The sequence below is a fragment of the Mastigoproctus giganteus genome, chromosome 1 (genome assembly GCF_048544385.1).
Source record: "Mastigoproctus giganteus isolate SK-2022 chromosome 1, ASM4854438v1, whole genome shotgun sequence".
NCBI lineage: Eukaryota > Metazoa > Arthropoda > Arachnida > Uropygi > Thelyphonidae > Mastigoproctus > Mastigoproctus giganteus.
This window is the reverse complement of record NC_143575.1, coordinates 219,285,321-219,303,908: the sequence shown is the minus strand read 5'-3', so window position 1 is coordinate 219,303,908 and position 18,588 is coordinate 219,285,321. Positions and strand designations below refer to the sequence as shown.

Sequence of the window (18,588 nt, the reverse complement as noted above, 5' to 3'; positions counted from 1 at the left end):
TTACGGGGGGAGATGTTTAGAATGGATTGCAGGAAGTTTTATTTTAGCCAGCAAGTTAAAAATTACTGGAATAAGTTACCTACATGGGTGGTAGAGGCTGATAGTTTAGGGAAATTCAAAGGTCAGCTGGATAATTACCTATGGGAGGAGAGAAACACATAGATTGTCTATTTCCTTTTCTCCTATTAATTATTATATATTTTTTTAATTTATTTTTATTTATTTTTTATTATTATTTATTATTTTTTTATTATTATTTATATGTTTTTTATTTATTTTATTTTATTTTTTGGCTGGTGTAGCATAAGTCATAGACTTCCTTGCACCATGTGGCCCTTGCTAATATCTAATACTGAAAATTTTCACTGTTATAAATGATTCTAGAACTAGATGCCATAAATTAAAATTACATGGAAAGGAGATTTAGACTGAATTATAGGAAGTTTTTTTTTAAGCCAGAGAGTTCTTAAATACCAGAATAATTTTCCTCCATGGGTGATTGAGGCTAACAACTTTGGGAAACTATGTGCTTAAATGGCCTCTAACCATGCAATTAATGCTAAAGTGAATTCACTGAGAAGGAACACAAAAAAATAAAATAAAATAAGCCTAGTGATCTGCTCCACATTTTTTTTTTTAAAAACAAATCCACTATTGACCAAAAGTTACATGTCATCCACCTCATCACCCTTGTCTGCCTTGATAAATAAAGAAGAATCATGGAGGGTTTACAGAGCCCTTTTCCATAAAACTCTTCACTTTTATCCTACTACATTGAAGGTAAATAAAAATTTAATGGCTTTAATTTTGTTATTTTAACTTTTTTTTTTTAAATGTATTATCTATTTTGTGTTCAGTAAAGAAACAGCTCTTGCAAATTGAAATATACATGTTTTCATATTATGAATAGAATTCACGGCAACCACCTTGATGTCTGTAAATTGAGTCTCATTATCTATGAGACTCAATTTACAGACATCAATCCCCAAACAGTTGGCAAGGGATTAGTATCAGGTAGCCCAAACTTAATGAGGAGGTGAGTTCCTGGCAAGTCTGCATTAGGCAAAAATTTGTGTTCAAGAAAGAGTACTATCTCCCCCCCCCCATAAAACCATTTTTGTGCAAAATTAAAGTAAACCTTCATTACTATTCCTTGAATTACTACTGCTCAAGGAATATCGATATTCCTTGAGCAGTATGGCACGTAAGTAAACTGTGCTATTCAGAGATAATAAAGCACTCAAACCAAACCTATGTTGGTTTAATTATGTTTATTACCAATTTGGAAACATGTACATAATAGAGTCAAATATTTTGTGATATTTCCTTACCACTTCTTCAGTGAATTCAAAAACAATGAGTTATTATTATGTAATTCTTAAAATTCTAGTAAAATTAAATTTCTAATTTTAATTTTATTTTTTTAAATCAAACTCAGATCTAATTTAAAGAATTCTGTTTTAAGGTTAATTTTATATAAATTAATAATAATAAGTAAACACTTACCAGCTTTCCTTGCAATATCACCATCAAAAAAGGTCACTTAGGTGATAAGAACTTACTGACTTTTTTATGGATGAAACATATATATACAAAAAATACTGCTTTAGCTGTAGTAATATAAGAATTTTATAGAATTTCCAGAATTTATAGTTTCAGAAGGGTAAATAGTTATGGTTTCAATACAGTGAGACATCAGTGCACTTGCCTCGGTGTAAAGAACCATGGGGTAAATTGGGCAAAGACCTAGAAGGGCTTTCTACAAAATTTTGTACTAGGAAAACAAAAGTATGGCTAACACATGGAACAGTCATGAAAATATGGCAAATATGTTGAACGTATAGGCCCACACACACACCAACCAGCACTAAGCAGCTATAGCCAAGAGGGGGATACTAAAATAAAAATACTTCTAGAGAATAGTAGGTTAAGTGAATAATTTTTAAATAAAAATTGCTTTTTAATTATAATGTACAGTGAGTTAAGTAAAAATTAATGTAATAACATGAGGTTAAATGAATTATAACTAATAGCATTAGAAACGGCACATGGTGCAAGAAAGCAAGCTTATATAAGCATCAGCCAAAACACACACACACACACACACACACACACACACACACACACACACACACACACACCCTTCTCGTTTCACTCATCCACCTGCTCCAAATGTTTGTCTAGTTCTGCCTTAAATATGTTTAAGCTATCAACTTCTACAACGACAGATGGCTGTTTGTTCCAGCAATCAACCACCCGCTGGTTAAAGGCAAACTTCTGAACATCTATCCTATAACTGTCTTTCCTCAATTTGAATTTATGCCCTCTCAGGTGATTATTCTGAACAAGAGGAACAATCCCATCAGCATTGAGCATGCTCAAACCATTCAAGGCTTTATACACCTCGCAGGTGCCTAGTCTCCCGACACTGTAATTTGTAAAACTTAAGCCTCTCTTTGTAAGAGTACCCCTTTGTTCCATTCGCTAATCTTGTTGCCCTTCTCTGTACTCGTTCCAACAGCTCTACATCCTTCTTAAAATGAGGCCACCAGACCTGTATACAGTACTCACGGTGTGGCCTGACCATCCCCTTATACAAGGGGATAATCACCTCCTTTACCCTGCTAGAAAAATTCCTATATATCATTGACAAGACACCATGAGCTACTCTTGCAGACCACCTGCACTGCTCAGAAAACTTCATATCTGCCTGCACAGTTACCCCCAGGTTATTTTCACTCTCTACCTCTGTCAGTGTAGTACCATACAGCTGATACGTTACTCTGGGGTTACTGCTTCCCATATGCAGTACTTTATACATTTGTCAATGTTAAACTTCAGTTGCCACCTATCAACCCATCTACTCAACTTTTCTAGATCCTGTTGCAGCAGCGTACTGTCATTAGTGTCATTAACAACCCTGCCGACCTTCGTATCGTCTGCAAACTTGGACATTAAGACTGATATACCATCATTAATGAATACAGAAAACAATAATGGACCCAACACTGAACCCTGGGGGACTCCACTAATAACATTAGTCCACGAAGAGCAGTGTTCATTGATTACCCCTCTCTCTCTCTCTCTCTCTCTCTCTCTCTCTCTCTCTCTCTCTCTCTCTCTCTCTCTCTCTCTCTCTCTCTCTCTCCCCCCTTCCACTCAACCATCCCTTTATCTATAGCAGCAATTTGCCTCCAATGCCACACTGCTCCAATTTGTGCAGCAGTCTTCCATGTGCAATTGTATCAAAAGCCTTTCTAATATCCAAATATATAATATCAAAATTATTCTTTGCATACAGTTCCTTTCTGACTACATCATAGTATCCAATCAAATTGGTCAGACAAGACTTCCTCTTAACAAACCCATGCTGTATACGAGCTATAACTGAAGTCTTGTTTAGATGATCCTGCAGTGCTTCTTTAACCAGAACCTCCATTAATTTCCCTGGAACAGAAGCTAAACTAACAGGTCTGTAATTACCTGTGTCTCCCTTTGATCCTCCTTTGTGGATTGGGGTCACATTTGCACATTTCCAGTCCAAGGAAGCTGTCATAATTATGGTTAGGGGTTTGCTTACTTCCTATGCTGCCTCCTTTAATATAACTGGATAGATTCCATCCATCCCAGGTGCCTTTCTTATGTTTATCTTCAACAATTTCTCCTCCATTTTACTCTCAGTTATTATAAGATTATCTAGCTTACTGCTAGAGTTTAATAAACCTCTGGCATTCCCCTCCCTGAATAACTCCTGATGTGTGAATGTAGATGCAAAATATTCATTTACTTTGTTAGCTACCTCAGCAGGATCATCAACAATTGAACAATCGATATCAAGTGGACCAATCCGATTCATCCCCTTCCTTCTCGAGTTTACATAAGCAAACAACTCTTTGCTGTTTTTCTTTGCACCGTTTTCCAAAGATTTCTCGTAATCTGCCTTTTCCTGCCTAACCTCCATTGTGACTTGGTTACAGACCAGCTTATATCTATCATAGGCTTCTGTGTCACCTGTTAATTTATATGTATCCCATGAATTTTTCTTCTCTGTCACATATCTAATTCATCTGACATCCATTTAGGCCTAAATCTTGAACAGTATTTCTTAGTTGGTATGAAAAGCCTAGTAGCTTCCCATTTTGAATTTGCTGTTGGTAACATCATCAGTTGGTCCCGTTGTATAGAATTTAAAAATTGTCTCAGTCCACTGTAGTCACCTTTATGAAAGCAAAAACCCTTCCCTTTGCCCCTGATGGTAGTTACCTCTTTGAGTAAATCCCACATTAGAACACTGTGATCACTGTCTCCTAGTGGTTCCTTTATCTGCAGATTCTTAATGCATGAAGAATCACTATTGATAATCAGATCAAGAATATTACTCCCTCTAGTTGCCTTCCAAACATGCTTCTGTAGAAAACAGGCATCTAATTCACAAAAGCCTTGCTAGTGTGTGTGAGTGACTAATGCACAAATTGCAGTCAATCTCTGAGAAATTAAAACTTCCCATTATAAGACACTCTGATTTACTGGCCCACTCTATTTCTCTGCACAATTGCTCATTATACTCATTAGGCCTATAACACACACCTACTCTCATTTTTCCTTTCCCAGTGCTTATGTACAGACTCAACATTGCATTGTCCACCAACATCAATTGGATGCACTTTCTTAAATTTTATGTGTTTCTTAACTAACAGCATAACCCTTCCTCCCTTCCTGTCCTGTCTATCCTTTCTGTACACATTGTACTCATCAAATTCCAATTCTGCACTGCTTATGTCTGTGTAACAATGCATCTCTGATATCCCAACAATATCTGCCTTTGATGTCTTGACTAGCACTTCAAGCTCATCAATTTTATTAACTAATGCTCCTAGCATTGGTGTACACAAAAGTATATGTGCACCTGTCTCTGAAATACCTGGCATCTTGTTTTTCAGGCTGCTGCTCATTCCAATAGAAGCATTGCAAGAATCACTTTCACCTCTGCCAGCAGCTACTGTTAAACTATTAGTCCTTGTATCTCTCCCCCCCACCAAGCTAGCAGTTTTACGACCCACCTAACACTGCCACGATAGTATCAGCAAATATTTTTGCACCTTTTCTATTTAAGTTTATCCCATCCCTGTAGAAGCAGTCTTTCCTGTTAACAAGCACAGACCAGGCTGAGAAAAATTCTACCCCTTGCACAATCTCTTCAGGGCCAAATTGATCAACAAGGCTCTCATCATATACCCCCTCCTATCGTGTCTGGGCAGAATTGCAGACCCCTTTCAATTTCAACCCTAACTCATGGCTTTTTTTTCAACATTGACCTGTATTTGTTAAGTAATTCCTTTGGTCTCCTACTCTTAATATCATTTAGTGCCAACATGTACAACAATATCACCCTTTGTGCCCTTAAAAGATGATATCTGCTCTACAAAGTCATCAACCTTTGTCCCTGGCAGACTTACCCTGGTCCTGTTCCACCCATCCTTTTTGCGCGATATGTTCTCCATTTCCCTGACAGTATAATCATTGACAACTTGTTCCTTTGGGACCAGCGCATTCTGCTTTCGGGGTTGCCGCTGTGTTGCGTGATGTTCAAGTTCAAGCTCTGGCATTGATGCAGGCAGCTGAGAGCTTGATGGGCCCCTCAATTTGCATCCTTTGAGAGCATCCACCCTGTCCTTCAAGCTCTTGTATAGGCCCATAACAATGCTGAGTTGGCACCTGATTTCCTTACACACCTTACATCACACGCACGCAAAGACATTCACCTTGGCAATATCATGTCCCGTTCCTGATTGCTCAACAAACATAAAACAAGTGCATTTCAAAAGGCTGTAATTCAGAGGACAACCGCCCCCCCCCCTCAGTTCTCTCCTGAGCCACAGTACTCCCATTAGTTTGAACCTTTTGCTTTGCTGCTCTGGTCTGAGTCATGAATTCTATTCAATTTCAAATAAAATTCCAATACAAAATATAACCCTAAACTTATAACCCAATGCAGTTATAACACTATATATATATATATGTATTTCAGTATTGAATATCTCTGAGGTACGTTTTATGACTTTCTTATCTCCTATCAAGTTATATGTGTTAATTTATAATGTTAAGTTTGTAAAAACTAGGTCGTTATATGTATTTAGTTAAAAAAAGTACAATTTAATTGACAATGAAATTTAATAAGATTAGTAAATTTTACTGATTAATTTATGCTACTATACTTGCTGTCTAGTTTTCCGTTAAACTTTAACGCTACCTAGTTCAGGGTACATGTATCATATAACAATGGCGGCAAGTTATGAGTAAATCCACAGACATGAGGTATTAATTACTTTCAAATTCGCGCTACCTAAATTCAAAATAAACCACGAAGCTTGACTAGGTCTATAAGCTACTTATAGAAAATAATTTAATCTAACAATTAATAAACCGGCTAAATATAATTAAAAACTTAGCGTTCGCTAAGTTTTTAATTATATTTAGGGAGCTGCAAAACTTGTCCAACATGTGGATTAGATACTCTTACCGATACTAAGTAATAACCTAGAAAATCTCTATCTTAAGTTCAAATTAAACTAAAGTATTGTTACTAGGAATATAAAGCAACTCTAGAAAATAAATTAATATGCCAATTTAAATGAATAAAAAAGCAAAAATTTAAGGAAACTTCTCTGTTAGCTGGTGCCGTAAAAACTTCACCTGTTCACGTGGGCTTTATATTGGCACAATATATGGCAGATCACCACTAATCGTAATATGCTATAGAAATACAAAAATCAGAAACCATTCGTGTTTTCACAACCTCACCAGGTGAGGAGAGGGAATCAAATAGGTAGTTAGCGAGTTAATCCCAAGGGTTTTGGCATGTTGTCCATCCTATTGCACCTTTGCAGAATTACAGACAAACATTCTGACTTAACTCAAAGCCCTTTTTTGCATTATGGTCTTATATTTATCCAATACATAGTCAGATCATGTGCGCTTAATGTGATTAGGCCATTCCCCCCCCCCCCCCCACCACGAATAACAATTCTCCCTTTAAGCCCCTTAAAATCTGACAATCTGTTGGTAACATCATTTATTGTTGCCCCAGCACAAACCTGGTTCTAACCACATATTCTTATTACAAAAAATGTTACCCATTTCCATGACAATGGAGTGTCAAAACAAAAAGACTGCTTTTGAACCAGAGCAGTATGCACTTGACTATTCTGTTCTGGGGCCAAATTAGAAGTACACTTTTCAGGTCACTAGATGCTTGAATCCCTTACAAGTATTGAGTTTTATTTGTCTCTAGGAAAAGCACCTGTTTTTATAGTGACTCAAATTGATCTATCAATGCACTGAATTTTATTTTTAAATTGGTACACTCCTTACATTAGGATCAAAGAAAAGAATTGTCTGTTCAGCTACGACGATTAATTAGATCAACCCTTGAGTAAATTACATAGACTATGCAAACGATGAACTCATGATTCATATAGGAATCCCTCTATGACCATTTCCATCATTGAATACTTTCTCTTGATATCCTCAGGTGAAGTATTTAGTGTGGGTCTTCTAAAACAGTTATTAATCTAAAAATTTAATTTACAAAATATTATAGAATTAAATTTAAAAATATTACAATAATTAAGCAGATACAAAAAATTTGAACTACTGAACTAAAGAATATCAACTTAAAATAAACCTAAAAGAATGTCATTTGTATGAAAGGTAGGAATTAAATTTACAAAATATCATAGAAAGTAACTTCAGAATTTATCAGAATTAAATTTACAATATATTAAAGAAATTAAGCAAAAGAACAAATTAATCTACTGAATTCTTTTTCCAAACCACTTCTCCTTTAGTCTTTAATTCCCCTTTATAGAGCTAATTATATGTTATTCAAAGATGGAAGACTGTAGGTAATACAGCAATTAAAAATAGGCGTGGACAGCCTCAAACTTAATGAACACGTTTGAAGAATCATAAAGAGGATAGTTCATGCCTCATCCATTGGCATTGCAACCATCGATAGCACACTGCACAGTTTTGAAAATAGAAACAGTCATCAGATTTACACGGATGGTTCAAAATCGAACAACTCAGTAGGTGCCACAGTAGTTTTAACGGAATATATTATATCTGTCTCCTTGCCTCATGTTTGCAGTATTTTCACAGCAGAATTATATGCTATTAAACTAGCACTGGATGATATTACCAAGCATCAACTGCTACCTGCTCTAATCTATACTGACTCACTTAGTTCAGTAGCAGCTTTACAGAACAGCAAATATTCCTCAAATTCCTTGATTCAGCATATCAAAAAACAACTCAGAGTTTTGCATAAAGAAAGAAAACAAGTGTCTATCTGTTGGATTCCCAGCCATGTTGGAATCCCAGGAAATAATCATGCAGACCAAGCCGCAAAAAATCCAAATCTTAATATACAAGATAACTTTCAGTTTGTACCATTTACAGATTATAGGGATGTATTTCGTACCAAATATACTTCCATTTGGAAACAACTTTGGAGGGACTAACCGTGCAATAAACTTTGCAGAATAAAAAAAGATCTATGTTCGTGGTGTTCTAGCTCATATACAAATAGAGGAAGTTATATTAACAAGACTGTGAGGAAGTTATGTTAACAAGACTGTGAGGAAGTTATGTTAACAAGTAATAGGAGGAAGTTATATTAACAAGACTGCGCATTGGGCATACCTTCCTCACTCATAAACATTTACTTCTAAGAGAAGATCCCCCACTTTGCTCTGTGTGTCAGATACAACTTACAGTAAGGCACATCCTGGTTGACTGTCCATCCTATTCAGTCGTTTTAACCACATCCTTCTAATCATTAGCAAGCTTGCAAGCTCCTCTAACCCTCTCTCGTGTACTTGGTGACAAAGCAAACCTAAGTGAACTCTTTATATATATTAAACATCCAGGAATATATTAAACATCCAGGAATAAATACACTCTGATATATCCATTCTAAATCATTAAAATGAACATAATGACACTGACAGATACATATTGGCCACAGTTGCCCTTGTGTCATGAAACTTTCATACCAACAAAACAACAACAACAAAAAACACTGCATAGCTTTTGATTCAATGGCAGGGCACTATTTTGCAGTACACCACTCAAAATGCTGTTTTGCAAAACAGCATTTGGAATGGTGTCATTCCCAATGTTCATGGACTCTAGAATAGTGGTGAAAGGTGCTATGTGATGAATTGTGCAGTATTTTGTTCTAAGGGTCATGTTTGAATATGGAATTGCTCCGAGAGTGCTTGTTGAAGTGTATCGTCTCAACCATGTAGGTGGTCTAAAGGTATGGAGCTGTTTTAATGATTCCGATTTGTAGGTGGTAGTGTTGAAAACCATAAAGTCCATGATTTATTTGGACGTTTTGGACAGTTATGCACAACCTACAATGTGAGAGTGCAATAGAAATAGGTCTTATTAGCACCAGCATGATAATGCTCCATGGACTAGTTTTTTGGACAGTGATATCAAAAAGTTGGATTAACTGTTCATAGTCCACACCTCAACACCCATCTAGGGCTGGATTTTCCATTAGGCACTATAGGCACAGTGCCTAGGGCCTATCAAGGAAGGGGAAAAAACGCTTCACTCTTTTCACTGTGACTAATGAAAAACAAACTGAGAAAAACGTGTGCAGTCGACTCTAGGAACTTCAATTCAATACTCATACACAATCTAGCGACCGTTCTTGAAACTAGAAGAATTGACGTGATAGTCACTCCATCATTTCAGGTGGTTTATCATTTATTATAGTTGAAACTTGAGTCATGTTAATTGACATGATTCACAGTCAAAGTGTTAAAATAGAAGAAACATTTTACTTCCATCTTTTAGCACATTTTGGAATAAAAGTGCCTAGGGCCTATGAACACAGATCATCCAGCTTTGCATCCTGAACACCTATATGATAAATCAAAGCCCTGAATTAGGTTGTAACCAAAATGGCCTTTTCCTTTTCTACCAACTGCTTTGCAGCAGAAAAGAGGCAAATTCTGGCTCACATCTCCAAGTTAGCAGAAAGTATGATGCTTAAGAGAGTTGAGGCCAACTGTATATTAGATTTAAAAAAGCCTCTTTTGCAAATAGCTGTGTGTGTGTGTTAATTTTATTTATAATAATATATATTGTTAATACAGTGGGGATTCCGGTTATTTGGGCCACCGGTTAATCTGGGCAGCCATTTATTTGGAACAAATCTTAAAAAACAGAAACCAATCGAGAAAATAGCCAGAGTTTACTTCGCTTAATTGGGACAGCATGCCATTTAATCGGGGCAGGAGACTGCAGTGCTGGAGATTACCCTATGATTGTCTCCGACGGTACCACGTGGTTCAGTCAAAATTCTGGAGGTCACAACCATAAAACAATAAAAACAATTAGCAGTCACCTGTTTATTAGGCTTTTCTGTTAATGAAATCTATCATAAATGGACAGTAAACTCGATCTTACTGAATTTGTGATAATACTACAGCTGTAATTCTGTGGGTTATTATGGTGAAATGTGTTTACACTTCCATGAAATCTTCAATCATATAAAAAAATTAATTTTCAGATCTTCTCTTCATTCCTATTTTTAAAGCTTTGTAACTTGTTACTCGGTTCTCACTTGCGCGTATCGTGTTACTTGCAATTTGTGCATGCCGTGTTCTTCGTTATTGATTGCTTATCTTTTTACTGTTTTAAATTTTAACCTCCACCCACAAATGTCAGTGAACAGAAATGTCAACTAGTTCGTATGTACATATCACAGTATGTATTAATTATTTCGATTATCACGTATATTCTTCCGATTTTCACAGATCATTTAATTTTTTTAATTGGTAAGGTAATAAAGGGTAAATTGTGCTTAATATATCTTTGCTTTTATAGCCTGTGGATAATATTCCTCCTATCACTAATTAGAATTGCTGTTTAATAGAATTAAAATTCAATTCACAAACGTGATCACAATGACCGGTGCTTACTACACATCGTATAGTGAACGGTACTTTACTATGGTGAGTTCGTCGTAACGTGATTTGATTGTACAATGAACTAATTGTAAAGGGGGGGGGTACATTGTATTTTTAACTATTTACGTGAAACTTCGGATAATTGGGGCAGCCCTTAATTGGGCCAAAATGCACTAGTCCCAATGTGTCCCAAATAATCGGAATGGACTGTATAACATAAACTTTACATGATTCTGTATTTTTACAATTTCCTGGTCACTAGAACCACAATAACTCCTGTTGAAGGAGTTAATTTTTAATTACTAAGACTCTGCCAAAATTTTTTTTAAAAAAAAAGCCACAATAAAAAAATTTAACTACTCATCCAACATTATAATAGCTGCAAGCTTCTTTTTACAGGAACTTCCAGTTGGATAACAGAATTATTTTATCATGTACTTAAAAAAAAATTAACTATTTTTTAATTAGATTAACTACCAAGATTATTATTATGAATCTGTAGTGAAACAAGGGAACTATCAACCTTATGTTGAAACCTCTATTGAAATTATTCTCATGTAATCATAACATGCCAAGTACGATGAGTGGGAGTCACATAAAGATTTGTATTCACCCAGAAGTAGTTGTGACAGAAGGTTAAAAAAAAATATATCATATATTACACTTTTTCAACATAGTCACCGAAGAAAATGATACATTTTTGCCTCCTCTAAATATGCTTCTGCATGCCACTTTTGTAGAAGTTCTCTGACTGTCCTTCAAACCATAACTCAGCAGCAAAAATCAACTTATTATCAGCAACAAAGTCTTCCACTAAGAAAGGACTTTAGGACAGGAGAGAGGAAAAAAACTGAGGGTGCCAGATCGGCGAAATAAGCAAGATGGGCAACATTTCAAGCCCACATTTGTGGACACACCTCACTACAGCATGGGAGGAATGTGCAGGTGTATTATTGTGGAGGAGTAGTAGAGGGTTGTGAGGCAAGAAAGCAAGCTAATGTAGCATCAGCCAAAAAATAAAATAAAATTAAATTTAAAAAAAAAAAAACATTTCACACATCCAATCCCTCTAAACATTTCTCCAGTTCCTCCTTGAATTTATTTAAGCTATCAACTTCCACAACGACAGATGGAAGTTTATTCCAGCAATGAACCACCCATTGGCTAAAGGCAAATTTCTGCACATCTATTCTATAACTGTCTTTCCTCATTTTGAATTTATGCCCCCTCAGGTTCATAATCCGAGCAAATCAGAAAATTGAGCCTGCTCAACCCATTCAAGGTCTTATACACCTCACAGATCACATTGCAGGTGCCTAGTCTCCAGATGCTGCAATTTGCAGAACTTAAGCCTTTCTCAGTAAGATCACCCTTTCGTTGCCCTCACCAATCTTTTTGTCCTTCTCTGTATTTGCTCAAGCAACTCTACATCCCTCCTAAAATGAGGCCTCCAGACCTGTGTGCAGTACTCAAGGTGTGGCCAGACCATTTCCTTATATAAAGGGATAATCACCTCCTTTTCCCTACTACTAAAATTTCTGTATATCATTGACAATATCCCATGACCTGCTCTGGCAACCTGTTTGCACTACTCAGAAAATTTCATATCTAACTGCACAATTACTCCCAAGTCTTTTTCATTTTCTACCACCATAAGTGTAGTACCACATAGTTGGTAAGATTCTCTGTGGTTACTTCTGCCCATATGCTGTACTTTGCAATTGTCAATATTAAACTTCAGTTGCCACTTCTTAGCCCATCTGCCCAAATTTTCTAGATCCTGTTGCAGTAGCACACAGCCATTACTATCATTAACAACCCTGCCAACCATTGTATCATCTGCACACTTTGACACTAAGCCTGATATATTTATCAATATCATTGATAAATATACAAAACAACAGTGGGTCCACCACCGAACTCTGTGGGACTCCACTAATAACATTAGTCCATGAAGAGCAGCATCCATTGATTACCACTCTGTCTTCTGCCACTCAACCATGCTTTTATCCATTGTAGTAATCCATTATCTGTTGTATCTTTTATCCATTGTACCATGCTGTTCCAATTTGTATAATAATCTTCCATGCACAACAGTGTCAAAATCTTTCCTGAAATCCAAGTATATGATATCAAAATTATTTCTAGTTCCTTTTTAACCTCATCATAGTATCCAATCAAATTTGTCAGACAAGACTTTCCCTTAACAAACCCATACTGTGTCTGAATTATTGCTGCAGTCTTGTCTAGATGATCCTGCAATGCATCCTTAACCAGTGACTTTGTTATTTTACCCAGAACAGAAGTTAAAATAACTGGTCTGTAATTACTCGTGTCACCCTTAGATCCCCCTTTCTGAATTGGGAATGCATTACCACTGATTGGGAATGCCTACTGACTGGAGAGTCAGTGGGTACTTCCTTTGAGCCTAAAGGTGCTCTCATAATTATGGCTAATAGTTTGCTTACTTCCTTTGCCACGTCCTATACTATAACCGAATAGATCCCATCCACCCCAGGTACCTTTCTTATGTTTAATTTCAACAATTTCTCCTCCACTTTGCTCTCAGTTATTACAAAATCGTGAAACATCCTGTTACAGTTCGATAAATTTCTGGCATTTTCCTCCCTTGATAACTCTTCATGTGTGAATGTAGATGCAAAATACTTAAGCGGATTATCGGCTCTCTGAGCAGAATCATCAACAGTCGAACCATCGACATCAAGTGGACCAATCTGATTCATCTCCTTCTTCTAGAGTTTATATAACTAAAGAAGTCCTTGCTGTTTTTCTTAGCATCCTTTGCCAAAGATTTCTCATAATTTGCCTTCGCTTGCCTAACTTCCTTTGTGACTTGATTACCGACTAGCTTATATCTATCATAGGCTTTTGTGTCGCCTAATATTTTATATGCATCCCATGCATTTTTTTTCTCTGCCATGAGTCTCAGTTCATCTGATGTCCATATAGGCCTAAACCATGAACAATATTTCTTAATCGGTATGAAAAGCTTAGTAGCTACCACGATTACTTCCTTGAATGCTTCCCATTTAGAATTTGCTGCTGGTAACATCATCAGTTGGTCCCACTGTATACAGTTTAAAAACTGTCTGAGACCAATGTAGTCACCTGTACAGAAGAAAAACCCTTCCCTTTACCCCTGATGGTAGTAAATCCCACACCAGTACACTATAATCACTCCTACCTAGTATTTCCTTTATCTGCAAATTCTTAATGAATGAAGAATCACTGCTGATAATGAGATCAAGAGAATTACTCCCTCTGGTTGCCTCTCGAACATGCTTGTGTAGAAAACAATTATCCTATAAATCCACAAAAGTCTTGCTAATGTGTGAGTGACCAACCCATATGTTCCAGTCAGTGTCTGGGAAGTTGAAATCCCCCATTATTAGGGAATCTGATTTACTGGCCCACTCTATTTCTCTGTACAGTTGTTCATTGTACTCATCAGAGTCATTAGGCCTATAACAAACTCCCTACCCTCATTTTTGCTTTCCCAGTGCTAACATCACACCAAACTGACTCAGCATTGCACTGATCATCTATGTGAACTGAATACACTTCCTTAGATTTTATTTTCTTAACTAACAGCATAACCCCTCCTCCCTTCCTATCCCATCTGTCCTTTCTGTACACATTGTACTCCTCGAATTCCAATTCTGCACTGCTTATATCAGTGTGTCACCATGTCTCTGATATCTCAACAATATCAGATCCACCAGTCCCTGAAAACCCCAGAACCCTGTCCTCCAATCTAATAGAAGCAGTGCAAGAATTGCTTGCCCCCTCTGCCTGTGGCTACTGTCAATCTTTTAGTCTGTGAATACCCTCCCAAGCTAGCAGTTTTCTGACCCACCTAACACTGCCTTGATAGCATCAGTAAATATTCTTGCACCCCTTCTATTTAGGTGTATCTCATCCCTGTAGAAGCAGTCTCTCCTGTTAACAAGCACAGACCAGCTGAGAAAAATTCTACCCCGTGAGCCTTGCACAATCTCTCCAGGGCCGGATTGATTGACAAGGCTCTCTGTACTCCCTCCTATCGTGTCGGGGTAGAATTGCAGATACTTTCAAATTTAACCCTAACTCATGACTTTTTTTCAACATTGACCTGTACTTGTTAAGTACGCAGATCTCTTACTCTTAATGTCATTAATGCCAGTGTAATATTGTTATATATCAAAAGGTGATATATAAAAATCACTTTTTGTGCCCTTAAAAGATATCTGCTCTACAACATCAACTTTTGGCCCCAGCAGACATATCCTGGTCCTATTTCACCTATCCTTTTTGCACAATATATTTCACACTTCCCTGACAATGGGGCCAATGCATTCTGCCTTGGGGATTTCTGCTATGTTGCCTGATGATCAAGTGGATGCTCTATCAGCTGCGATCTTGATGAGCCCCCAACTGATATCCTTCGAGGGCATATATCCTATTCTTAAAGCTCTCATAAAGGCCCATAACAATGCTGAGTTGGCACCTAATATTCTCACACTCTTTAGATTGAGAACACACAAAGACAATATCATGTCCCATTCCTAATAGTCCCTTGGCAATATCATGTCCCATTCCTAATAGTTCTTCAAACATGAAACAAGGAGTACATTTCATAAGGCTGTGATTCAGAGGACAACCGCCCTCTCAATCCTCCCCCAAGTCATGGCACTTCCACTAACTTGAATCATTTGCTTTGCTGCTCTGGTCTGAAGCATGTTTTCTGTTCAAATTCAATATAATTAAAAATACTACACTAAATTTATATACCTAATGCAGTAATAACAATATGCACACGTTATGCTCTGAAGTTTATGTTACTGAATATGTATATGTTGCAATATCGAGCTTATGTGATATGTATTTTGCATCTCCTATCAAGTTTAAGTTATATGTATTATGCCATTATGTTTGCAAGTTCTAAGTAATTATAATAGATAATAAATTTGTCCAACTAATGCCAGCCTACATGATTCGAACTTTCGAGTGGCCTGTTTATGGTACTATACGCAGATCACCAATACAGAAGGTTCTATGAATATTAATGTCATACATTATGTACTACTGATAAAATTAAGTTATTAAAACCCGTATGTATTAAAAGATATACTATAAGTTATAGTTTATAAGCCTCTTCTAATACTGATTTCAATGCTACGTAGAAACCTCCGTGTCTCCTATATCAGTACTAAAACAGCAAAATTCAATGTTCTTATCGATGTGATGCAACACAATGATGTCAGAAGTAGACTGTGGGTTTTTAAGCAATTACAAGGGCCAAATAAAGAACAAATGCACCAAATTAATCAGGGAATTACAAATAAATACTACACTAGTAATTTTCAATCAAAAGTTAGAAAAACGATAATTTTATATCAATAAATTTAATTCCACTTAGCAGCTCCTGAAAAAGCATCTAGTCAAAGGGCTTGCTGACATTTGTGTAGTTTCAGGATCATAGTGATGGATTGAAGTTTCATCCATTTTGACTAGTAGTGAAACCCTTCTTGCTTTTCGTGGCATATTTCGCATGCATATTGTGCCCTTTCCTTCTGGCAAGGGATCAGAAGTCTGGGAACCCATCTAGCAGACACTTTACTCATATACAACTATTGACGTCCTGCACAGACCCTACACTAATTTGAAGCTGTGCAGATAGTTCTTTTATGTTAATATGATGATCTTTCAAGATTAATACCTCAATTTTTGCAACACTCTTCTGTTACAATAGTTTGCTCTTTCTGAAATTTCTTCATCATGCAATGAGGTTCCTCCACATTTAAACAGTGTAACATGGACAGTTTTCTCCATGAACAGCAAACATTTCTTTGTGGATTTCTTTTGGGTGTTTTCCCTTGCAGAAAGAGGAACCAGATCACTGAGCTATATTCGATTTTATCCATTGTGACACTTCACTTCATTAATCACTGCAAAGATAAAAAATGAATTCTCAGATTGAAATCTAAATGTGTGTTGTTGCTATAAAAATTTAAAGAAATCAAACAAAAAAAGTTTCATCTTTCTATTAACTACTTCTGGGTGAATGCGAATCTTTCTTTTTTTTACTCCCCTTCCCATAATATTTCTGTGAAAAATTTTAGTTGCCAATACAAGCTGCAAACATTAAAAAAAATTCCTGGTTTTTAATTTTTTGTCTGTGGCATTCTTTGAATCTATTTGCAGCTCAGTATATGGGGCTATAATCAAATACTTGTACATGCATCAAAGTGGAGTGGCCAAGGGAAGCAATAAGCACATTGCACTGTTTTAAATGATAAATAAAATTTTAAAAAAGATAACTACAAGAGGTTGAACTCTTTTTGCTGACAGCTCTTTTCAGTTGATGCATGTTTGTCTTTGTGATTACAGAGCTCATATTTGCAGTGCATGCATATGAAGACTGCAGATAAAAGCCAGAGTTCATAACAGTTCATGTAACCATTGTATGTGCAATCTGATTGTGCAGCTTTTTGACATTTGTAATGACTATGTTAATCCACTTTGTGGAAATTGCTGATGTGTTCATCATTCTGGAAAGCAAATTTTAAAGCACTGCAGATATCAATCAGTCAATGCAGGTACCAGTTAGGTACACTATAGATATATCAATTAAATAGAAAGATCAGACAACACTCATGCAAATCAACACCCTCTTTCCCTCTTTTATGGTGTCTACACAGTAGCCATTATGACTGTAGCTTTATAATTTTCTATTGACAAAAATTCAGATTTTGGGAAATTTTTTTATTTATTTTATTTTTTTCTTTTTTTGAATACTTGAATTTGATATTGGCAACTAAAATTTTGCTAAGTATTATTTGATGTGATTTATAAATGAGGAATTTTGAGGTTTCAACATGACGGAGTTGACAGTTCCCTTGTAAGTACTGTACTTCAAAATAAAATAAAATAAATTTCATGTTGTTTATTTTTCTTTTCTTCAGAAAGTGATAATAGGACCTGGTGGAAGAACAATTAATCAGATTGTGGAGGAGTCTCGGCAAGAACTTGCAAATACTTTCCGCTGTGATGTATTACTAAAGCTTGTTATTAAATTTCAAAAGAAATAGAAAGCTATATTAGCATTAGTAGAAGCATATGATGCAAGAAAGCAAGCTTATGCAGTGTCAGCCAAAAAAAAAAAAACAAACCACTTCCCTTCACCCCTTTGTTCGTTTGAAATACCTGTCAAGCTGAGCCTTAAATTTATTTAGGCTATCAACTTCCACGACACGGGATGGAAGTCTGTTCCACCAACCAACGACCCACTGGCTAAAGGCAAATTTCCGTATGTCTATCCTACATCTGACTTTCCTCAATTTGAATTTATACCCTCTCAGGTGATTATTCTGAGCAAGAGGAAGAATCCCATCAGCATTAACATTGCTCAAACCATTCAAGCCTTTATACACCTCTATCAGATCACCTCGCTGGTGCCTAGTCTCCAGACACTGTAATTTGCAAAACTTAAGCCTCTCTTCGTAAGAGTACCCCTTTGTTCATTTCGCTAATCTTGTTGCCCTTCTCTGTACTCGTTCCGGCAGCTCTACATCCTTCTTGAAATGAGGCCTCCAAACCT

The 18,588-nt window shown here is 36.4% G+C and overlaps 1 protein-coding gene across 1 annotated transcript in view; it reads left to right on the top strand.

The window, feature by feature from the left end:
* LOC150091531 (GTPase Era, mitochondrial) overlaps positions 1-18,092 on the top strand; it is a 242,211-nt gene extending 224,119 nt beyond the window's left edge. Inside the window, exon 11 of the mRNA XM_090384396.1 lies at positions 17,954-18,092. Coding sequence (XP_090240522.1) covers positions 17,954-18,079 — 126 coding nt within the window. The 3' untranslated portion in view covers positions 18,080-18,092. The remainder of the gene's footprint in view (positions 1-17,953) is intronic.
* The last annotated feature ends 496 nt before the right edge of the window (positions 18,093-18,588 follow it).